This window comes from Lutjanus erythropterus, chromosome 16, assembly GCF_056507025.1.
Source record: "Lutjanus erythropterus isolate fLutEry1 chromosome 16, fLutEry1.hap2, whole genome shotgun sequence".
Taxonomy (NCBI): Eukaryota; Metazoa; Chordata; class Actinopteri; order Lutjaniformes; family Lutjanidae; genus Lutjanus; species Lutjanus erythropterus.
In genome coordinates, this window is record NC_139332.1 from 37,161,913 (window position 1) to 37,187,194 (window position 25,282).

The window sequence follows — 25,282 nt, forward strand, 5'->3', positions numbered from 1 at the left end:
TCACAACATTTGCCCTTGACTGCCACTGGTCTCAACAACACACTTGTGATTTTTGACGCGTGCCTGTCTAGTGAATTGTCTTCCACAAACGGTGCAGCTGAACGGTTTCTCCCCTGTGTGGACTGTCATGTGGCTGGTCAGATTTCCCTTCTGTGTGAATTTTTTCCCACAAAAGGAGCAACTGAATGGTTTCTCCCCTGTGTGAATTCTCAGGTGGTGCACCAGAGGTCCGCTCTGAGTGAATCTTTTACCACATATTGTGCAACCGAATGGTCTCTCTCCTGTGTGACTTCTCATGTGTCTCCGCAGTGTCGCCTTCTTGGCAAACATTCGACCACACTCGGAGCAGCGATGGGATTTTGCTCCAATGTCATTTATTGGGACAATGTGACTGTTTAGAGCGTTTAAATCTGGCCGAGGTCCCATCCAATAATAACTGCAGTCTGCAGTCTCTGCTTCAGAAAAGTGAGACGTCTTGACAAAACTTTCTGGTTGTAAATGTCTGTTTGGATCGGAGTTCCTGGCCGTTTCTGATCCTCCACAGTCCTCTCCATCTGCCGCTGTTTTCATATGCCCTGCATCATCTTCATCATCTTCCTCACTCTTCACATGGACAGGAGTGAATGTGAACTTGGTGATATCCGCCTCCTCCAGCCCTCGAAGCTGCTCTCCCTCCTGACTGGTCCAGACTTCCTCTTGCTCCTCTTTAATGTCCTGGACGTCTCGACTGACCAACAGCTGTTGGATGTCTGCAGGATGACACACTGAAATACAAAAACACAAACATTATGAAAAATTAGTTTGTTAACCCAATATTGATACTATATTTCATGTTACTGAGAACAGTTAGGTGCACGGGGACATTTCATTCACTAAAGAAAATAAATTCTGAGACTTTTTTTTTTGCAAATTTGAGTATTTTTTATTATTCAGTTAAAAGGATAGTTCAGGGGCTTTTTTGCGGTGTGGTTCTATGAGGCACTTATCCATAGTCAGTGTATTACTTACAGTACCTGACAGGATCAGCAGCAAAATGTATTTTATACACTTAAAAAAAATCTATATCAATTTAAGTGTACACTATGTTTAGAATATTTTCACCACTTTACCAGTCTGACAGACTTTTGTGATGTGAAACTTTCTTGACAAGAAACTCCCTCCACACTCCATTAACAAAATAGTAATGTTACCTCACAGAACACAGGAATTGCTTGAACCCAAATTATGATGGATCCACTGCCACTTTGAAGGTTATATACTATTAGGGGTGTAATGGATCACAAAATTCATGGTTCTACTGTATCATACAGTACTGTACTATGTATATACTAAAGCACGTATAATAGATAATTATATGTCATACAGAATAGTACACTACTACACTCTGTAGTCTGGCTCAATAAACTGGCTCTGTAAACCTATTCTATTACAACCTCCAAATAAAACTGATTCCAAAATTTGCACAATATAACTCTTTTAATGAGCTGAACTATCCCTTTAAATTCTAAACAGTACTTTTATCATGATGCACATCTCATGATTCCTTCTGTTACATGTATGTTACCTTTGTGAGCACTCGGGTGGATGTTACATTTATTTATTAGAGTTAGAATAATCAAACTTAACAGAAGACAAACATTGTTTAAACATAAGGGTGTATTATTTGCAGAAAGCACTCGTTCTGCAGTAAAATGTCCTCTGTGACTGATGTATCAGGCAGATGCTGTTTGCATCCAGGTGTCATAAGCCAGCAGTGCTGCTTGCACCCATATGGCAGCGACAGTCAGACTCTGTGTCTCTTTATAGCTGAACTGGGGGGTGGGGGGTGGGGCGGCTGTAAATAGCTGAATATCTGCCGTGTGATTTTTCTCACCAGGGTGAAAATAGACTCTTGAATCTGGGACACTGTTTGACTGTGGATGTTAGAGCAGCATTTCACTGCTGCAGCTTCAGCAGCACACTGGATTTAATAAGCTCACTGTGAGTTCTGTTCATGTAAAAACTGAATCGGAAAAGTAAACAGCTGTCAAATAAATAGAGTCCGACTGAGGAATTTTACTGTGTATCTATATTTCTCTGGTCCTTGTGTATTTATGTACCTTGTGTTTTATGTATGTTAAATGTATACATCCCGCTGATGCACAACCATTTGCCTCACTGGGGACAAATAAAGTTATTGATTGCCTGATACTGGATTTTCAGGGCCAACACTGAGGGAGTAAAATCATAACACAGTATATAAATATATTCACACATATTTTTTTTTCAATGATCCATGTACTTATTAAACGAAGATATGTAATGGAGGCGGGATATTTTACAGCTAAAAAAAAAAAAGTGCTATTGTCCAAAATGACATCAGGGCCCTGAAACAGTGAACTTTCATCAGTAATTTTTAAAAAAAAAATGATTATAACTAATTTGTAGGTTTGGGATGTAAACCAGGGTTTTAAGAAATCTCGAAGGTACATCATCATGAATAAAGTTACATGAAACGTAGAACTTACAACTGTTTATTGGTGGAAAATTAAATATGAAATGAGATTAATTTATTACAGTGGGGTAAGCTGCCAATTCATTCTGCTGCTTCACTGGGTGGAAATTTAACATTTTCTGTCTTGGAATCAATTAATCAATCAATCAATCAATAAACTGTGCAAAACATAATAAAAACCAGCTGGACAATCTGTTAAAACTAATAAAACACTTACTGCTGCAAAGGTTAATATATTATTAACCAACAACATCTACTTTGATTATAGAGTGATGCTTCGGAGTCATTTTCAATTAAAGAAAAGTCAAAATTCTCTGATTTCAGTTTCAGGCTAAATAATTCCACCATATTTATATTGAGGTAATCCAAAAGTAACGTTACTGATTACAAACAGGTAATTAATAACTGTAACACTAGAATACATTATTTAAAGTAACCCTCCCACTGGCTGCTCATCAGTGTCCTCTCCGTGTCCTTCCTCTGTTGTCCCCTGACGGTGAGACTGGTCTCGGGTCGTGTCTTTAGTCCACTGACCTGCTTCCTGCGGTTTCTCTCCGGGCTGTGAAGCCTCGTCCAGCAGCTTCGTGCTGAGGCGGAGCTCCAGTTCCTCTTCATACTCGCTGATTGTTTTGTCCAAATGTCCAAAGATGTCCTCCACAGCCGCAGAGAGACGCTGCTTGATGAAAACCTTCAGACTCTGCAGTCTGGACATCTTCACACACACACAAACACAAACACACACACACGCACACACGCACGGTTCAGTCAGAGAAACACACGAACTGACGGGGTTTGTTCTGATAACGTGAATCGGCCGAGAGCTCACTGAGCTGCTGCAGTCGAGAACAAACAAAGTGGCTCAGGTCCGACACCGAAATACGTCCGTAGGAAACAATGTCGACTCATCAATGGTTCCGCTTTGACTTAAACTTTATGTAGAACAGTAACTTACATATACTTCTTGTAGGAATCATTTTACCCTCCGTTAAACAATAAACACATGATCAAAACAGCAAGGCTAAGATGACAATAAATAAATATAGATCCATATGTATGAAAATCAAAACAGCAGGGCTAATTTGCCAGTGAAATAAACATAGATCCATGGATAAATAAAAATAAATAAAACAATATAATAAAATGAAGTACATAAAAATATAGAAAATTAAAAACAGTAAGGCTAATCTGACAATAAATATATCTAAATGCACATATAAATAAAAAGAATTAAATTGATATAAAGTACTTAAAAATATTAAATATATTTCTATATGTAAAGTATAAAAAACAAAAAAGATTTTTGTTTTGAAAACGTAAAAAGAAAGTAAACAATAAAAACATAAAAACGATGGGATGAATAACAAAATGAAGACAAAAAGAACTGAAAATCTGTACAGGATTACTGAGGAAAATTTCAAAACAAACAATCAAACAAACAAAAACCCAACAAGAAACAAAACAAACCAACAGTTTACAAACGCAAAAAGTAGTAGGAGGAAGTACATACAAGCAAAGCTAACTTATTTTTTTTCTTTCTTTGTTCTTAAGTTTCAGATAAATGTAGTGGAGCAATCACTCAAAAACAGCAAAGCATGTCCAAACAAATCAGTGACAAAAGAGAAGTTTCAGATGAAATGTAAAGAAAAGTTTGGAAGATCATCAGGCGTGAAAAACTCAAGTTTAAAGACATGAAATTATCTAAATATCAAGCTGTGGCTGTGTCCATGTTTTGTTGCAAAAAATCCTGTTTATTCATATCTGAAATCATTGATTCCCCACAATGCATCATTCTGTAAATACATTTTAGAATTAAATATAATATACATTACATTTTTATGTTTATGTTTAACCATAGTGACATTTTTAACTTTTAAACCGAACTTCAGCTCTGCACCCTCCTTGAAACCTGCCTGCTATTTGCTGAAGTTTACCACTAGATGGCAGCAGATTAATACAGTTCAAACCAGCAGTTCAGTCCAGTGGCTTCATTATCAGGGAATCCGTCACACACAGATAACTGAGTTTATTTAGTACACTTGTAACCAATAATACACACCATTTTTTGTGACATCCATATTCATAACACCCTACTGAAGCATATTTATGTGATGCATTAACATTTCAAAGGCTTTTCAGTCCACTGGGAGATGATTAAAAACACAAATAGGGACCTACTTTATGTCATCAATTGTGTTGATCTATAAAAATGGATTTACACAACATTATGTACTTCATTGTAAATGCACTTGCACCTGGAAATGTTTCATTCATAATAAATTGATTTTGTGTAGAAAAAAAAACAACAACAACAACAAAAAAAAAAAAAAAGAACACTTATTGTAGAAACTACAATGTGTCTATGGAAATGCTTTACTCTCATCATGCTGGTCAGCAATCAATAAATTACTTTGTCAGAATATTGATTAGAAATGTGTCAGTTCTCATTTGTCTCATCTGTTTGAACTTGAGACAGGAAATATGGAGAACAGATGGAAGAAGGTCAATGCTGCTTGTTTCAGTGTTTCTCCATCACAGCAGAACATCATTGTGGTGAACCTGGTTACATCCTGAAGCAAAGTTTTCACAAGAGAGTCTCACCCTGAACAAGGAGCCCCAGGGTGGCCAGCAGTAGAATCAGTGACATCATCATTGTGCTGCCGGCGTGTCAGTCTCCGTGTTAAAGAAATGATTCTCTTCTGTTTGGATGTTGATCATCTTTCTTCAAACTGGATTTGTCTCAATAATTCTTCTCCTCTTTTTCATGTTTTCCAGGTTCATCAGGACAAATCAGCGTGACTCAGTCTCCTGGATCTCAGTCTGTTGTTCCAGGACAGACTGTCTCCATCACATGTAAAACCAGTTCCGATGTTAGCAACTACCTCCACTGGTACCTTCAGAAACCTGGAGAAGCTCATAAACTCCTGATTTATGAAGTTACAGCACATCATTCTCTGGTTTCTGATCATTTTAGTGGAAGTGGATCTGGGACTGACTTCACTTTGACCATCAGAGGAGTTCAGGCTGAAGATTCAGGAGTTTACTACTGTCAGCAGGGTAGCAGCTCGTTCACACAGTGATACAACGTCGTACAAAAACCTCCCTCAGCTGGAGAGGAACTGATCTGACTCAACAGCTGCAGTGGTTAAAGTAGTTAAAAAAAATTTACACTTAAAATATATCTTTGTGTTTGTGTTTATTTAGAAGGGGACAATCGAAATTTATTAACATGAGTGCTAAAATTGATAATGTTAATGTGGCAGATTTAGCCATAAAAGTACATTTTTACCTGCAGTTCCTGACAGGTGTGTTGCATTTAAAAACTTGAAAAGATAAACTACGAAAGCATGTGAGCACAAAAAGTATGCACAATAAATACAAATGTCTAAAACATAATTTTGTCATTTTGTTCATTTTATATTCGAGCAAACAAATGTCTGAAAAGCTTAATAAAATATATAAATTACTTATTATTCTGGCCTGTAAGTATTTCCAAGGTTAGAAATGTATATTTATATTGGATTCAGAATTTATTTTTAGATTTTTGTACTTTTATTCAAAGGACAATTCATGTTCGTTGACTGCACTATATGGTATTACAATATTTGTCCTAAACATTAAGACACTTTAGTGAAAAGAGATGATTGGATGATTTTTTTGTTGAAATGTTCCTGACATTAGTTTTGGTCTAAAAGTTTATGATTACAGCCAATTCTGCACTGACAGCAGCAGAAATAGTTTAACACTGCTGAAGACATTCATATAAATTGTGTCAACAATTATGGAATTATACAACACCTATCACTGGTTTATACTGATCAAACAATGATGTTGGAGTGTTTATGGGATATATTATGATATATTAAATGTTCTTGGAGAAATGAAAACATTTCTCTCATCTCATTTTCTCTCTGGATTTAATACAGTCACTGACAGCATTAAGAGAAAATGTACTGAGACACTTTGATGATAATAAAGATGAAAACAAGTGATTTGATGAACACGTCTTTATTCTGTTGAAACAGTGAAATAATATTGAAACAGTGCAACAAGCTAGTAAATATTGCTACTGAAAGATGTCAAATGAAAGAGAGAGATAGTTACAGAGTGCAGAGTGAGAGCAGTAGCAGAGTAAAACCAGCAGCAGAGTCCCAGTGAGTCAGGTCAGGACTGGGAACACTGGTCTCTCCTCAGTGTCTCTGAGAGTGGAGTCTGGGAGCCCTGGGTGGCCTCACAGGTCACAGAGCCCACCTTCCTCCACTGGTCTGCAGGGAGCCTCAGGGTGCTGCTCCAGCTGTAGCGGCCGTCCTTCTCCAGCACCCCGGGGCTCCTGCTCTCCTCCCAGCTGCTGCTGCTGCTGCTGCTGCTGCCGTCCACCTTCCAGGACAGACTCCAGTCTGAGGGGAAGCCCTTGTTGGCCAGACACATGAGCGTGGCCTTCCCCTGCTGCAGCTCCTCACTGGAGGGGGGCAGCACCGTCAGGGTGGGACGAGCATCACCTAGGAGACACCAATCAGATCAGAGGACGGTTCATTTTGTCCTTTAAGGACTTTCTGTCAGGTGTTTTTTCTGCTCCACCAGTCACTCACTCACACATTGTTTCACTTCCCTTTAAGAAACCTCTCATGCATATCAGCACAGAGAGAATCATCGTACAGAATGACATGAAATATATCAAACTACACTCACAATAAATCTATCTCATTTTAAATAACAAAATTAAATTAAAAACATTATTTTATTGGATTTTCTTCTACGTGAAGAAAAACCACCCAAAAAAGAGAAAAATAAAATTTAAATGCATTTTCAGTCATTTATCTTTTTTTTTTTTTCAAAGTCCTGGTACATTTATAGAAACATATTTAACAGTGGATCTGATCAACTTTTTCTCTTTTGGACTTTTGACAGTAAAGGACATTATCAACCTGAAGTAGTGATATATAGAATATATAACAGCTACAATCTTAATATGACACATTTAGAAACTAAACAGCTTCAGAAAACTGTTCAGATTATTTCAAACCGAGGTAAAAAAAACATGATCAAAAACATTATTTCATAAATTTGGTTGCATTTTTAACATTTTCATCTTCATTCTCTCTTTTTAAAACACTTTGAACTCAACTTCTAAACAGATTCAAACAGAGAATTAAAGGCTAAATTGAACATTTGTAAAGTCGGATTGTTGTTGTTGAATCTTTCCTACAGTTCAAGCTGTTCACAATTCACTAATTAACTGGAACATGTCATGAAAAGTTCAGTGAAGCTGCTTTGAGTTCAACTTCAAGCTTCAACAGGAGACAAGAACAATAAAATAGAGTCTTTAAAGTGATTTCCATCAGTCCAGTGGAAATTGAAATCTACTACAAATGTTCAGACACAGAAATTCAAACCTTAACTGATGATACCAGATTTAATATTTGAGACAGAAACTTACTTCCAAACTCCAGTCTGGTTCCTCCACCGAACGTGTACCACAGTGATACAAACTGGTTGAGTCGCCGTACAAAAACCTCTGACTGTAGAGAGACACGGCTCTCTGACTTTGACAACAACAAACTCAACAAAATCAGTCTCAGTCTGGAAAACACGACTGGCTCATATGAAAAATTAATTGTGTGACAAATTTACAAGCTTAATTATTATTTTTTTACGTGTTATATTTAAAAAAATGTTGTGAATTATATCTGAGCTCTGCAGACGTAAAAATAAGTAAAGCTGCTAGCAGTGTTGTACGGGCCCTTACACCCACATGCTTATCGGGGCATGCCGCGACCATTTTGCCAGACGCTGACCGGTCGACGAGGTATTTAATTTCCATGCACCACGGACACCGCAGGAAGGAATTTGATTTGACTTCCTTTCTTCACTAGGTAGCGCTCTGACTATGATTGGTGATTGTCATGTAGATGTGTTCAGGGTGGTTATAGTAATTTCGTGTTTCATGGCGAAATATCAGAACTTGACGCCACGGCCACACCGGTCAACACTTACCAAACCTTTCAATTACTTTTGATGGTAAGCTTGTCTAGATGAGCCACACTGATTTTGGAATTAACTGGAATATTTCTGTAGGAGGACTTCATTAAAATATGATGTGTGTAAAAGGCCAAAATTGAATTAAATAAAATTCAAAATGGCTGACTTCCTGTTGGGTTTAGCCTATGGATTCAAGAGACCTTTTTGTGTATCTGGGTGTGATTAGAGTGCATACCAATTTTTGTGTATGTCGGTGAAATGTGCTGTGGGGGCAGTTCTTTGATGAAACTCGTATCACATGTTCAGGCCTGGACTGTTAACAAGCATATGAAGTTTTGTTCAGATTCAACCAAGGAAATGGAAGTTAATGCAACTTCCTGTGTTCTGGCAAAACCTCAACTTCTGCCGCGCCATTAGGCCGACGCTCTTAGGCAATATGTCACAATCTTTACAATGTAGCATACCAGGGTCTTAAGGCCTTTCTGACCAGATTTGAGTTGGATATGGTCAACCTATTCAAAGTGTAAAACACTTCCTTTTGCCCGTAGGTGGCGCTATTACTATGAATGAATATTGTCATGGAGATGTGTTCAGCGCAGGACTATTATGAAACATGAAGTTTAATGAAGATGGGACAATTTATATTAACATTACAGGAATTTTATGTTTCATGGCGAGACATCAAAATTCGATGCCAGGCTACGGCCACACCCTTCAATGACAGTGAAATGTTTAATAACTTTTGATCACTAACTAATGTAGATAGTCAATTGGATTATTTTGGTAGGAGGAGTTCTTTCAAATTCGATGTGTGTAAAATGCCAAAATTGACCACAAAATTCAAAATGTCCAACTTTAGTTCAACATAGACTTCAATATAATTTGGTGTATTGGTCCAAGAGACTTTTTTGTGCATTGGGACATGATACATGTGCATGTCAACTTTTGTGCATGTCTGTGAAAAGTGCTGTGGGCAAGGCAAGGCATTTTTATTTATATAGCACCATTCATATACAAAGCAATTCAAGGTGATACAGATTATCCATTATCAGCATTATCCAGCATTATACAGCAAGTTACGTATCCACTTCACTGGTAAGCTGCAGTAAACAGTAATGTTTTAAGCCCTGATTTAAATGAGCTGACAGTTTCAGCTGACCTCAGATATTCTGGAAGTTTGTTCCACAGGTGGGGAGCAGAGAAACTAAAGGCTGCTTCACCTTGTTTGGTTTTGATCCTGAGAACACTGAGTAAACCTGTTCCAGATGATCTGAGGGGTCTTGGTGCTTCATAATATACAAGTAAATCAGAGATGTATTGGAGGCTGCTGTTTAAAGAGCGTGGTCATGACCATTGGTAAAAACCATATCACAGATGAACGTTCACAAGGAGTGATGTATGTGTCAAATGTGGGGAGTTTTTCAGCATGTTTACTACAAAATGCAAATCATTTCGAGGAAAATATGAGGAATTACAATAGGGTCTTTGCACCAAGGTAGATGCCTGACCCAGAGAATCAAACTCCTCTCCTCTATCAACATCCGTCCCTCTGAAATGAAGCCCACGAAACCATGACGCTGCTTTATGTTTTTGTCTCTGTGTCCTCAGAGTCCAGAGGACAGGTCACAGTGACTCAGCCTGGAGCAGTGAGCTCTGCTGTGGGACGCTCCGTCTCCATCACATGTAGGACCAGTCATGATCTTTGGACCTGTAGCAGTGCTAAGTGTTTAAACTGGTACCAATAGAAAGATGGAGAAACTCCTAAACTGCTGATTCACTCCACTAATCAGCGAGTGTCAGGGGTTCCAGATCGTTTTTCAGGCAGTGGATCAAACAGAGACTTCACTCTGAGCATCAGTGGAGTCCAGGCTGAAGATGCAGCAGTTTACTACTGTCAGAGTCATCATTACATCAACAGTCAGGATATGTTCACCCTCAGTCAGACTGAACATAAACTGAACTGACTGCTTCAGCTGGAAGCTAGAAGCTAATGGTATCGTTGACTGTGTTATTGTAGATACACTCAGACAAACTCTACATTATTGTTTGATCAGTATAAACCGGTGATGGTTGTTGTATAATTTCATATTTTATTACATAAGAAATATAAATGCCATTATCACTGTAACACTATTCCTGGTCATTACAAATCTGTCTGAAATCACAAACGTTTAGAGCAAAGCCTCTTATGTTAATCTTCTTATGTTTTTCATATGCAATTCATCTCCTAAATCTCACACATTAACATAATGGACTTAAGTAGTCATGTAAATTAAAGTGCATTATCCCCTTTTTTAAAATAAAATGAACACAAATAAATCAAAAATAAATAAATTATATTTAGAAACCGTAACCACGATCTTTGAATTAAAAAGAATTTAAGTTAAATTCCAACCAAGGTTTCATTTAATGTGCAGCTGTTTCAGACCCTGCTTTTATGAAATAGTAAAAAGTAAAAAGTAAAAAGTATAACTTTTTGAATGCACAATATTTATTGTTAAAATGTTCAAAGTGAACAATTGTTATTAACTGTGTTGCGTTTTTTTTTGTAAAGTCAAAGCATTTTTTCTAAGTCAAACCTCTGTTGTTTTAGTGTCAGTGCAGCTGTTGAGTCAGATCAGTTCCTCTCCAGCTGAGGGAGGTTTTTGTACGACGTTGTATCACTGTGTGAACGGTGTGCTGTAACCCTGCTGACAGTAGTAAACTCCTGAATCTTCAGCCTGAACTCCACTGATGGTCAAAGTGAAGTCAGTCCCAGATCCACTTCCACTAAAACGATCAGGAACTCCAGACTGACGGTTTGTAGCATAATAAATCAGGAGTTTAGGAGCTTCTCCAGTTTTCTGAAGGTACCAGTGGAGGTAGCTACCAACACTTGAACTGGTTTTACATGTGATAGAGACAGTCTGTCCTGGAACAACAGACTGAGATCCAGGAGACTGAGTCACGCTGATTTGTCCTGATGAACCTGGAAAACATGAAAAAGAGGAGAAGAATTATTGAGACAAATCCAGTTTGGAGAAAGATGATCAACATCCAAACAGAAGAGAATCATTTCTTTAACATGGAGAACAGATGGAAGAAGGTCAATGCTGCTTGTTTCAGTGTTTCTCCATCACAGCAGAACATCATTGTGGTGAACCTGGTTACATCCTGAAGCAAAGTTTTCACAAGAGAGTCTCACCCTGAACAAGGAGCCCCAGGGTGGCCAGCAGTAGAATCAGTGACATCATCATTGTGCTGCCGGCGTGTCAGTGTCTCTGAAAGGCCTGGACAGACACTGATCAACACTGTCCTCTTAACGTCTGGGAGCAGAGAGGCAGGACACATATGCAAACACACAGAGTCAGTCAACTGTAGCTGTCCTCAACATATCATGATGTTTCCTCCTCACTGCTGGGACAACTCAACATTTCAATCATCCTCATGTACACAGACTGCAGAGACATGCTGTCCTCTGTGTCACACTGTTAAACTGGTTCAGTCCTTATCAGTCAGACAGACATGATGTTCATTGATCAACATTCATTAGCAGACATGTCACTCATTGAACATGTTTGGGAGGCTCTGGATCAGAGTTTACAGCATCGTGTTCCACTTCCTGCCAACATCCAGTAATTTCACACAGCTACTGAAGAGGAGAGAACCAACATCCAACAGGCCACAATCAACAATCTGATCAACTCCGTGTGAAGGAGACGTGTTGAACTGGATGAGACAAACTGAACTACACACAGAACTGAGTTCATTGTTGTCTTTATTTTAATGTCACAAATGTCCTGCAGTTGATGAAAGACAAAACTAAAGTTCTAATTATTGGAACAACCTAAAATGTTGGGACTGAATATGAAACAGTTCTTTGAAAAACTCCAAGTCCTTTATGTGTCCAAACATCTTTTCATATGGTACCTTCCATCCCTAAAACAATTCGGTGTTGTTTTTCAGGACAACACTTTGATTATTTATTAAAGTGATGTCTCAAAACCACTTCAGCCGTCTCAAAGTTCAAAAACTTTGAAGAGCTCTGACAAAATATTTTCCTGTAGTTTGTGTCTGAGGTTTGTGGATCAGTGTCTTCAGCATCTGTCTGGATAAAGTTCAGAGATTGGAGCCTTCTCTTTTTTGAACTGAATGTGGCCACATTGATCTATGTCTGTTCATATATTTCGTGTTTTTCACTTATGTTAGTTTGTAATTTTCTTGATCTCTCTTTTGGCTCTCAGCTTTGTGTTCTGTGTCAGTTTTTCCACTTAAACAGAAGACAGGAGAACCAGGCTTCATGTAACAAACCTTCAAAATATTTAATTGATCCACCAGTTCGGTGTTTTGACATTAATTTTGGCAAGTGAACAGTGTGTTTGTGCTTTTAACATGTGTGTGTGTGTGTGTGTGTGTGTGTGTTCAGTGAAGTGTATCAGTCTCTGCAGGAGCTTCCAGCTGCAGCAGTCAGTTCAGTTTCTGTTCAGTCTGACTGAGGGAGGTTTTTGTACGACTGTTTTTCACTGTGTGAACACATACTGACTGTTGACAGTGCCCGCTCCCTGACAGTAGTAAACTGCTGCATCTTCAGTCTGGACTCCACTGATTCTCAGAGTGAAGTCTCTGTTTGATCCACTGCCTGAAAAACGATCTGGAACCCCTGACACTCGCTGATTAGTGGAGTGAATCAGCAGTTTAGGAGTTGCTCCATCTTTCTGTTGGTACCAGGCTAAACACTTAGCACTGCTACAGGTCCAAAGATCATGACTGGTCCTACATGTGATGGAGACGGAGGCTCCCACAGCAGAGCTCACTGCTCCAGGCTGAGTCACTGTGACCTGTCCTCTGGACTCTGAGGACACAGAGACAAAAACATAAAGCAGCGTCATGGTTTTGTGGGCTTCATTTCAGAGGGACAGATGTTGATAGAGGAGAGGAGTTTGATTCTCTGGACTTTACCTGTGAAGCAGCAGCAGAGGAGAGTCCAGATGAGGACGGAGGTCAAAGTCATGTTTTTGATGAGGAGGATTTCTGTGTCTTCTGTTGTCATAAAGGACAGCTGTCAGTCATCCAGTGTTCAACTCTCAGGACTATAAACTCTCCCAGAGCACTGGAGCATGGTGCTGCTGATGCAAAGTGACTCTCTATGGAAATGCTCTGACTGACTCCAACAGACAGACAGAAACTATATTGTCATTCAGTATACACAAGTGTACGCAGGAGAAAATTTCAATTGCACTTGGCTCAACACAGGACTAAAATATAAACAAAGTGCAAATAAAAAAGTGTTAAAAAGTGATGCAGTGAAATTGTAACAAAGATAAAAATGGGTGAGCAGCATGTTATCATTCTGAGTTTAGCAGTCTGATGACTTGAGGAAAGAAAGTGTTGCAGAACCTAATTGTTCCAAGAATATGTAATTTATCATCATATATCATATATACACTCAAACTCCACATTGTTGTTTGATTAGTATAAACCAGTAATAGTTGTTGTATAATTTTGTTTATTGTATAAAAGACATGAATGTCTTCAAGAGTGTTAAACTCTTTCTGCTGTAGTCATTACACATTTGTCTGAAATAACAAACTTGCAGAATAAAAGTCATGTCAGGAACAGTTTAACAATAAATCATCAAATTATGTGTTTTTACTAAATTGTCTTAATGGTTAGGACTGTAATATTGTAATTCTATGGGTGTAATTAATGAACACAAATTATCCTTTGAACAAAATTACAAAAGTCCACAAAATATTTTATAAATCTGATATAAAAAGCAAAACATCATCAGCAGAAGTGCAAATAATGGTATGATCCAGTTCTAGCCCTGGAAATATTTACATACTGCTTCTGCTGAGGAACCACAAAATAAATAAATAAATAAATAAATAAATAAATAAAAACTAAAATAAATAACAGAAATACACAAAATATACAAAATGTTTGTTGTCAGGGACTGCAGGTAACAATGACCTTTCATGACTAAATCTGGTACATTAATTTTGCAGATAAAATGCTCATGTAAATTAACATGTATTGCCCCATTTGAATAAAATAAACACAAACACAAATGAATCAATTTGGATAAATAATATTTACAGTTTTTACAGTTATCATACTCTGTGGATTAAACTCATGAAAGAATTGAAATCAAAGTTTGACAGAAGTTTTCTTTAATGTGCAGCTGTTTCAGACCCTGTTTTAATGAAATAATTTAAAGTATAACTTTTTAAAACTGAATATTTAGTGTTAAAATGCACACTGTGATTTATTGTTAGATGTTTTTCTAAGTCAAACCTCTGTTGTTTTAGTGTCAGTGCAGCTGTTGAGTCAGATCAGTTCCTCTCCAGCTGAGGGAGGTTTTTGTACGACGTTGTATCACTGTGTGAACGGGAAGCTTTGACTCTGCTGACAGTAGTAAACTCCTGAATCTTCAGCCTGAACTCCTCTGATGGTCAGAGTGAAGTCAGTCCCAGATCCACTTCCACTAAAACGATCAGGAACTCCAGACTGACGGGTTGTAGCAGAATAAATCAGGAGTTTAGGAACTTCTCCAGGTTTCTGAAGGTACCAGGCGAGCCAGCTGCTAACACTTGAACTGGTTTTACATCTGATAGAGACAGTCTGTCCTGGAACAACAGACTGAGATCCAGGAGACTGAGTCAGGATGATTTGTCCTGATGAACCTGGAAAACATGAAAAAGAGGAGAAGAATTATTGAGACAAATCCAGTTTGGAGAAAGATGATCAACATCCAAACAGAAGAGAATCATTTCTTTAACATGGAGAACAGATGGAAGAAGGTCAATGCTGCTTGTTTCAGTGTTTCTCCATCACAGCAGAACATCATTGTGGTGAACCTGGTTACATCCTGAAGCAAAGTTTTCACAAGAGACTCTCACCCTGAACAAGGAGCCCCAGGGTGGCCAGCAGTAGAATCAGTGACATCATCATTGTGCTGCCGGCGTGTCAGTGTCTCTGAAAGGCCTGGACAGACACTGATCAACACTGTCCTCTTAACGTCTGGGAGCAGAGAGGCAGGACACATATGCAAACACACAGAGTCAGTCAACTGTAGCTGTCCTCAACATATCATGATGTTTCCTCCTCACTGCTGGGACAACTGACTTATAAAATGTTTATGTTTATGTTTTATTATTAATTCTCAGTGTTGATGTGTTTGGTTCTATCCATAAGAAGTGATATGAAACTAATACCCAAAGATTTTTCTGTTGTATATTTTGTAAATCATTTGATGCAGACATGCTGATGTAATTAAATAATAAGGTTTGTCTTGGGAGCCTCCAGAGGCGTCCCATCTACACTAACAGTTTCCAGAACGGCCCCAGCTATCCAACTGACCTCCAGAGTTGTTACACCTACATTGTTGTCCTCCAGTTCATCCAGAATAGCTCCACTTGTCTGGTCATCCTCCTGTCTGTCCTCATGAGTTGTCCCACCTGTCTGGTCAACCTTCTCAGTCATTCTGCCCATCTTCCCTGACATCTGGTCGACCTCTAGAGTTTCTCTCTCCTTCAGCTCTGCCTCTTGGTTACCCTCCAGACCTGCTGTTGTCCAGATGCTGTTTATGACAGTGTCACTGTTTCATTTGTTGCTTTGCAGATTCATCTTCCTGAGATCTGATTTTGTGTCCTCAACTCCACCAGGGGCATAGTTGACCACTTCGGTCTTTGGTTCCCTGGCATCTAACTTAAATGCACACCAGAAATCTCAGTGTCATCTTCAGTTCTACAAACACATAAATTCTGTTGCAAAAGTTATTTTTTTTCCTAGCTTATGCTGACCTCACACCTAAGAACTTGGGAGACAATTTGTCTTTCATAGAAGAATCAAAGAAAAGAAAATAAACAAAGAGACATATTGCTAAAAAAAAATACAATGATCGAAACAAGACCAAAATAAAGGTGTTTTGTAAATTGTGACCCTGCAAGAATTAGTCTTTGCAAAATCTTAATTTGTGACTTAAACCTCTGTGACAGCTTATAAATTGTTTTTAGATCTGAGAGGGTCTTTTCAAAATCTTCTAGTGTGTGGTCAGCATCAGAAACATCACCAAAGTCAAATCTGGTTACCATATTATTTTGTTTAACTTTTCTCCTTTTATTGCACAGCACCTTGGTTTACTAAAGTTTTTCAATGTTCTTCAAAAATAAACTTGATGTGATTTAATGAGATTTCAGTGTGATGTGTGGACACTGATGTTTAGTGTGTGTGTGTGTGTGTGTGTGTGTGTGTGTGTCTTCAGTGAAGTGTATCAGTCTCTGCAGGAGCTTCCAGCTGCAGCAGTCAGTTCAGTTTCTATTCAGTCTGACTGAAGGAGGTTTTTGTACGACTGTTTTTCACTGTGTGAACACCCACTGACTGTTGACAGTGCTCACTCCCTGACAGTAGTAAACTGCTGCATCTTCAGTCTGGACTCCACTGATTCTCAGAGTGAAGTCTCTGTTTGATCCACTGCCTGAAAAACGATCTGGAACCCCTGACACTCGCTGATTAGTGTAGTAAATCAGCAGTTTAGGAGTTTCTCCATCTTTCTGTTGGTACCAGGCTAAACACTTAGCGCTGCCACAGTCCCAAAGATCATAACTGCTTCTACATGTGATGGAGACGGAGCGTCCCACAGCAGAGCTCACTGCTCCAGGCTGAGTCACTGTGACCTGTCCTCTGGACTCTGAGGACACAGAGACAAAAACATAAAGCAGCGTCATGGTTTTGTGGGCTTCATTTCAGAGGGACGGATGTTGATAGAGGAGAGGAGTTTGATTCTCTGGACTTTACCTGTGAAGCAGCAGCAGAGGAGAGTCCAGATGAGGATGGAGGTCAAAGTCATGTTTTTGATGAGGAGGATTTCTGTGTCTTCTGTTGTCATGAAGGACAGCTGTCAGTCATCCAGTGTTCAACTCTCAGGACTATAAACTCTCCCAGAGCACTGGAGCATGGTGCTGCTGATGCAAAGTGACTCTCTATGGAAATGCTCTGACTGACTCCAACAGGGACTTGGATTACTCTCATCATGCTGGTTATCAATTGATCAATCACTTTATCAGAGTATTGATTAGGAATGTGTCAGTTCTCATTTGTCTGTGACTTTGATTTGAGTTTGATGAACAAATTTTCTTCCAGAATATTTTGTGAATTCTCTCAAATTTACTGCGACATTAATCAACATCACCGATGGACAAATTTAAACAAAGTTTTTATTTTTCATGAATCAAAATCTACAATAAACATGTGTTTATGATAATTATTTGCATTTGACCAGAGTTATTGAGAGTTCTTCTTCAGAAGTATCTTATTTCAGTTTGTTTTACTGAATGGGAAATTAATGTTTGTAGCTTGTAAATGACATTTCACAAAGAAAACCTCCAATAAACATTCATATTTTTGAATATTATAAGCAGTTATAAGATGTGTGTGTAAAGTGTGAATGTGTTTGTTGAGTTTGTTGTTGTCAAAGTCAGAGAGCCGTGTCTCTCTACAGTCAGAGGTTTTTGTACGGCGACTCAACCAGTTTGTATCACTGTGGTACACGTTCGGTGGAGGAACCAGACTGGATGTTGACTGTAAGTACTTTTGACTCCTTTCATAAAGCAATTTTATATATAATCTGTTTGAATTTCATAGCTGTAGACCTGACTACAATATTTTGTCTGATACTTTAAATTTGATGCATTTGCAGTAATTCTTTAAGGCTTCAAAGTGTCTTTAAACAGACTTAAATCCACTCCAATCAATCATTTTGTAGCACTAAAGATTTCACTTTAATTTTCTGATTTCTTATCAATTCATTCCTCTGAGAAAACTCCCCTGCATCATCTGTCTAAAGAAAATAGAGTTAAAAGTAGAAGTTTTTATGTTCTTTCTCATGAACTCTACTGATATTTTGGACTCAGTGTTTAATGTGCATGAGTGTTACTGGATCTTTCTTTCCGACTAACGATCTTAAAGTCATTCAACATGTTTTATTAGAATTTGATGAGTTTAAAAAGTATTTCAGTAGTTAAAAGAATTCATTTGAATGTTTCAGTGATGAAGTTTAACTGTTCAGTGATGATTCCTGCTTTCATGAGGAGAAAAAAACTCATGTCATCAGTTATGAGGTTTGAACTTGAGACAAGAAAAACTGAAGAGAGTTCAAACAATAAAAGCCTGAAATTCTTCATCTTATGATCTCATATTTTCAACTAATGAAACTTAGGACATTTCAAGATTAAATAAATATACATTGGAGTAAAAGTGAGGCAGTTTGAATGTTTTATCTTTAGTACTGAAACCTGTCTGTTGCCATGGGTGATCAGTGATGCCTATCTGTTGCCATGGTTACTGAGCTCAGAGAAGGAAGTGAAACGCTGAAGACCAGTTTCATCCAATCTGAGGAAGACCAACAGAAGCAGCAGCCTCCTCTGCTGCAGCCAACAGGGTGGAGTTGATTTTGTCTTTCTATCGTCTCTGTGTCTCCTCCTCCAGTGGGTCGAGTCGTCCCCACCCTGACGGTGCTGCCCCCCTCCAGTGAGGAGCTGCAGCAGGGGAAGGCCACGCTCATGTGTCTGGCCAACAAGGGCTTCCCCTCAGACTGGAGTCTGTCCTGGAAGGTGGACGGCAGCAGCAGCAGCAGCAGCAGCAGCTGGGAGGAGAGCAGGAGCCCCGGGGTGCTGGAGAAGGACGGCCGCTACAGCTGGAGCAGCACCCTGAGGCTCCCTGCAGACCAGTGGAGGAAGGTGGGCTCTGTGACCTGTGAGGCCACCCAGGGCTCCCAGACTCCACTCTCAGAGACACTGAGGAGAGACCAGTGTTCCCAGTCCTGACCTGACTCACTGGGACTCTGCTGCTGGTTTTACTCTGCTACTGCTCTCACTCTGCACTCTGTAACTATCTCTCTCTTTCATTTGACATCTTTCAGTAGCAATATTTACTAGCTTGTTGCACTGTTTCAATATTATTTCACTGTTTCAACAGAATAAAGACGTGTTCATCAAATCACTTGTTTTCATCTTTATTATCATCAAAGTGTCTCAATACATTTTCTCTTAATGCTGTCAGTGACTGTATTAAATCCAGAGAGAAAATGAGATGAGAGAAATGTTTTCATTTCTCAAGAATATGTAATATATTATCATATATTGTATATATTCTCAGATAAAACTCCTCATTATTGTTTGATCAGTATAAACCAGTGACAGTTGTAGGAGAATTGCAGAATTTCTTGTCACAATCAATATGAATGTCTTCAGCAGTGTTAAACTGTTCCTGCTATAGTCATTATAGATTTGTCTGAAATCATAAACGTTTAGAACAAAACCCATGTCAGGAAGATTTCAACAAGAAATCATCCAATCATCTCTTTTTACTAAAGTGTCTTAATGTTTAGGACTGTAATATTGTAATTCCATACAGTGCAGTCAAAGAACATGAATGATCCTTTCAGTAAAACTACGAAAGTCTAGAAAATATTTTCTTCATCTGGTATAAAAAGCAGAATATCATCAGCATAAGGGTGAATAATAGTGTGATCTGCAGTTCAAACCCTGGAAATATTTACAGACTGTTTCTGTTGAAGAAGCACAAAGAGAAATGAAAGAAATGACAAAAGGACAGAATTTAGGACAGTTACAGCTTTGATCAAAACTTTTCATATATTTGTCATCTTTTCATGGTTTTTATCTGCCATAAACCTGTCAGGGACTGCAGATAAAAATGACCTTTTATGACTAAATCTGCCACATTAACATTATGGATTTAAGTATTCATGTTAATTAATGTGTTTGTCCCTTTAAACAAAATAAACACAAACACAAATGAATCAATTTGAATAAATAATATTTACAGTTTTTACAGTTATCATACTCTGTGGATTAAACTCATGAAAGAATTGAAATCAAACTTTGACAGAAGTTTCCTTTAATGTGCAGCTGTTTCAGACCCTGTTTTAATGAAATAATTTAAAGTATAACTTTTTAAAACTGAATATTTAGTGTTAAAATGCACACTGTGATTTATTGTTAGATGTTTTTCTAAGTCAAACCTCTGTTGTTTTAGTGTCAGTGCAGCTGTTGAGTCAGATCAGTTCCTCTCCAGCTGAGGGAGGTTTTTGTACGACGTTGTATCACTGTGTGAACGAGCTGTAACCCTGCTGACAGTAGTAAACTCCTGAATCTTCAGCCTGAACTCCTCTGATGGTCAAAGTGAAGTCATTCCCAGATCGACTTCCACTAAAACGGTCAGAAACTCCAGATTGACGGTATGTAGCTAAATAAACCAGGAGTTTAGGAACTTCTCCAGGTTTCTGAAGGTACCAGGCGAGCAAGTTGCTAACACCTGAACTGGATTTACATCTGATAGAGACAGTCTGTCCTGGAACAACAGACTGAGATCCAGGAGACTGAGTCAGGATGATTTGTCCTGATGAACCTGGAAAACATGAAAAAGAGGAGAAGAATTATTGAGACAAATCCAGTTTGGAGAAAGATGATCAACATCCAAACAGAAGAGAATCATTTCTTTAACATGGAGAACAGATGGAAGAAGGTCAATGCTGCTTGTTTCAGTGTTTCTCCATCACAGCAGAACATCATTGTGGTGAACCTGGTTACATCCTGAAGCAAAGTTTTCACAAGAGAGTCTCACCCTGAACAAGGAGCCCCAGGGTGGCCAGCAGTAGAATCAGTGACATCATCATTGTGCTGCCGGCGTGTCAGTGTCTCTGAAAGGCCTGGACAGACACTGATCAACACTGTCCTCTTAACGTCTGGGAGCAGAGAGGCAGGACACATATGCAAACACACAGAGTCAGTCAACTGTAGCTGTCCTCAACATATCATGATGTTTCCTCCTCACTGCTGGGACAACTCAACATTTCAATCATCCTCATGTACACAGACTGCAGAGACATGCTGTCCTCTGTGTCACACTGTTAAACTGGTTCAGTCCTTATCAGTCAGACAGACATGATGTTCATTGATCAACATTCATCAGATACTATCAATATAAATGATGGCGTCCCTCAAGGCTCCATCCTGGGTCCTCTGTTGTTCACACTTGTCATGGTTGTGTTTCTCAACATTCCTGGACATTTAATTGATTTTGTAGCCATGCAGATTTTAAGTACCATAATTTTAAAAGTGGTTTGTAGATATATGTTTTGGTATGGTAATATGACAATATATAACTTTCAAAAATTCTTTACTATCAGGCTATAGTATTTTTTGGTGTTCAGTTTTGTATTGAATAGTAATTGTTGCTCAAGTTTATGTTAAAGTCATTCTTTCTCTTAAATTTCAATTAATTATATTCAATAAAAAATATCAGCAGATATCATGACAGTTGCACAGAGTTTCCTTGAACTGTTCACAATAAAACACAACTATAAAATTTCATCACACAGCACAATACCAAAGACACCTTACGTCTGGATGGAGTGTAAGACGGTCTAGTAGCCCAGTTGGTGGGACGTGTGTCCCATGTACTGAGACTGTCAGTCCTCTGTATGCCTGTTAGATTGCACAACCATGATATATCAAAGCCCTTACTCTTTAAAGTGACTCCTAACAAATACCAGAAAATTCCAGGATTTATTTAAAGAAAATTTCTCTCCTTTCAGTTCTTGATTACAGTTGTGTGTCAAATATTGGAGGACTCTGCTTCTTTCACTTATTGGCAGAGTGAATACAATTAAAATGGTTCATGTACCCCAATTGCTTTATCTCTTTCAAAATGTCCTAATTAATTTGACAAAGGCCTTTTTTCTAAACTAGATTCCATCATCATCCAGTTTCTTTGGAATATCAAACGTCCCAGAAGACAAAAGATTCATTCATGCAAATCCAAAACAGAGGGAGGCTTAGCTCTACCCAACGTTACTCGTTAGTACTGGCCTGTAAATGTCTGTGTATGGATGTATTACTTCCACTCTCCTACTGCCTCTCATGAAGGGCTGCTATTAGAACGAGAAGACTGTTCCCCATAGAACCCAGGGACTGTCCTCTAATCACCTTCCACACTTCTCAAATCAAAATACCAGGGTAATGAAATAACACTTTACACTTGATACACTTCTGCAGGATGAAAAGGTGGACACATCTCACATCAGAGAGAACAAGACTGAAATATCCAGATTACAGAGAAACAATGGAACCGTAGTTTAATACAGATTAATTAATGTTCTATCAATGTCAGACACTAATACAACTTCAAATAGTACATAGATGATACATTTCCAGATCTAAGATTAATAAATGGTTCCCCTCTGTTTCCTCTCTGTGTGATAAGTGTCATTTAATGATGCCATTCTTGTACTCTGTCATTTAATGTGTCCTTAATGTGAGATTAAACAACTTCACACTGGATCATAGACAATTTATTAACTATTGCCTTATGTCTGCCAAGAAATGTTTGTTGAAGCTGTGGAAGGTTAAAGACATTCCAGATGTCAAAATGTGGTTTAATGACCTCATCAACACCCTTGAGGTGGAAAAGATCAGATATATCAGGATGATCAGGTGAATTTATTTGATGCCAACCTGTCATTCATCTTGAGAGGTCAACAAGAAGAGTTCAACTCTGCTTATAAGAAGTCTTTGTTTCTGCTATAAAGTAGATCCTTTGAGTGATGCAGCAGGGTGTGAGTGGGTTTGGGATTTTTTATCCTTTGTTTATTTTTTTTTTCTTACTTTTTTTTATTTTTCCACTGTGTTGCTTACTGTTAATTTTGTAAAGAGGTTGGTGTGTGTATGAGTTATGTATATTTCTTATTGATTAGTTCAGTATATTCATACATCAGTAATCCCTATGTCTGTAAATCTATGAATGAATTGTGCATACTGGACTTCACTCTCAATAAAATGTTTGAAATATAGATATGTTTGTGCTTTTAACGTGTGTGTGTGTGTGTGTGTGTGTGTGTGTGTGTGTGTGTGTGTGTGTGTGTGTGTGTGTGTTCAGTGAAGTGTATCAGTCTCTGCAGTAGCTTCCAGCTGCAGCAGTCAGTTCAGTTTCTGTTCAGTCTGACTGAGGGAGGTTTTTGTACGACTGTTTTTCACTGTGTGAACACAAGCTGACTGTTGATGCTATGATAACTCTGACAGTAGTAAACTGCTGCATCTTCAGTCTGGACTCCACTGATGCTCAGAGTGAAGTCTTTGTTTGATCCACTGCCTGAAAAACGATCTGGAACCCCTGACACTCGCTCATTTGTGTAGCGAATCAGCAGTTTAGGAGTTTCTCCATCTTTCTGTTGGTACCAGTATAAACACTTAGCGCTGCTACAGTCCCAAAGATCATAACTGCTTCCACATGTGATGGAGACGGAGCGTCCCACAGCAGAGCTCACTGCTCCAGGCTGAGTCACTGTGACCTGTCCTCTGGACTCTGAGGACACAGAGACAAAAACATAAAGCAGCGTCATGGTTTTGTGGGCTTCATTTCAGAGGGACGGATGTTGATAGAGGAGAGGAGTTTGATTCTCTGGACTTTACCTGTGAAGCAGCAGCAGAGGAGAGTCCAGATGAGGACGGAGGTCAAAGTCATGTTTTTGATGAGGAGGATTTCTGTGTCTTCTGTTGTCATGAAGGACAGCTGTCAGTCATCCAGTGTTCAACTCTCAGGACTATAAACTCTCCCAGAGCACTGGAGCATGGTGCTGCTGATGCAAAGTGACTCTCTATGGAAATGCTCTGACTGACTATTGATTTAAAATAGGTTGCTGTTAGCAACAGTTCAAACCAGCTAAAACTCAGATCAAATCAGGAAAGGCTCTCTGATAAGAGTATACTTTAAGAAGGGATTTTAATGACAGACTTGGATGACCTGATTTATTTGGGCAGATCTTTCCAGAGCCTCGAGGCCCTGACTGAAAAGGCCATGTCCCATTTAGTTTTCAGCCAGGCCTGTGGAGCAGACCAAAACCTTCTGCGTGATGATCTCACAGTATGTCCTGGTGTGTAAAAGTCTTCAGTAAAATCTTAAAATCTATTCCAAAACATACTGGGATCCAGAGTAATGATGCTAAAACTGAGTGATACGATGGTGTTTCCTAGTTGTGGTTCAAAGCCTGGCAGCTGACTTCAGAACATTCTGAAGTCTGTTAATAGATTTTTGTTTCAGGAAGGTAAAAAGGCTGAAATCCAGACATGATGAGATGAAAACATTTCAAATGACCTCTGTGTCTTTAAAAGTTAGTATAGAACATATTTTTCATCATATGATATTAATGTATTCTTCAAAAAACTTTTTCATAAATATGTTTTTTTTTTCAACTCATGTGTCGATCATAAAAAACATTTTCATCTTCATTTTCAGAACTTTAACCCTTTAAATTCCAGCTTGTTTATGTGATGCTACTGGGACTTTTTTCAATGAGAGTGAGAGACAGGGAGCTCTGTTCCTGACTAACTAGTTATTTAAATTTTCAACAAAAAAGAAACATGTTAGCTGCTTTGTGTCCAGTTCTTGACTATAGTCATGTCTTCTTCAGCTGCCAGCTGCTACAGATTAAAGTCTGTCTCACACTTTGACATATACTCTTGTGTTTACATGATTCAGTTTGGGTAATATTAAAAGATGTGTGGTGAGAGTCTGGACAATAAATGTTCATAGTATTGACAAACTAACTTTCTGTTTCTACAGTTTGCAGCTCTGCTGTTTCTGTTGTTAGCCAGAAAATCTGATTTTCTAAAAATGGTAAGAAATTATGAAGAAGTTTGATTCAGCACTTGGTTTTGTTGTTGTGTTTCTGTATTTTGTGAATATAATTTTAAAACATGTGCATGTCTGTGTGTGTCTTCAGTGAAGTGTATCAGTCTCTGCAGGAGCTTCCAG

At 38.5% G+C, this 25,282-nt stretch overlaps 1 protein-coding gene, 1 pseudogene and 2 gene segments (V, D, J or C); 1 reads left to right on the forward strand and 3 right to left on the reverse strand.

The window, feature by feature from the left end:
* On the reverse strand, window positions 1–3,358 carry LOC146313606 (uncharacterized). Its single transcript, XM_084739635.1, has 2 exons — window positions 3,029–3,358; window positions 1–764 (listed from the first exon to the last, which is right to left on the reverse strand). The coding sequence occupies exons 1-2, from the start codon at window positions 3,204–3,206 to the stop codon at window positions 1–3; spliced, it is 942 nt and encodes a 313-aa protein (XP_084595761.1). The 5' UTR covers window positions 3,207–3,358.
* Window positions 3,359–6,486: 3,128 nt separating this feature from the next.
* LOC146313607 (Ig kappa chain V-III region MOPC 321-like) lies at window positions 6,487–15,475 on the reverse strand. The segment is given in 4 exon segments: window positions 6,487–6,990; window positions 7,929–7,957; window positions 14,832–15,135; window positions 15,352–15,475. Coding segments are annotated over 4 exon segments (720 nt in total).
* On the reverse strand, window positions 11,116–11,742 carry LOC146313608 (immunoglobulin kappa variable 1-39-like). The segment is given in 2 exon segments: window positions 11,116–11,438; window positions 11,655–11,742. Coding segments are annotated over 2 exon segments (360 nt in total).
* A 3,470-nt stretch (window positions 15,476–18,945) lies between the features above and the next one.
* LOC146313609 (Ig kappa-b4 chain C region pseudogene) lies at window positions 18,946–20,575 on the forward strand (annotated as a pseudogene).
* The last annotated feature ends 4,707 nt before the right edge of the window (window positions 20,576–25,282 follow it).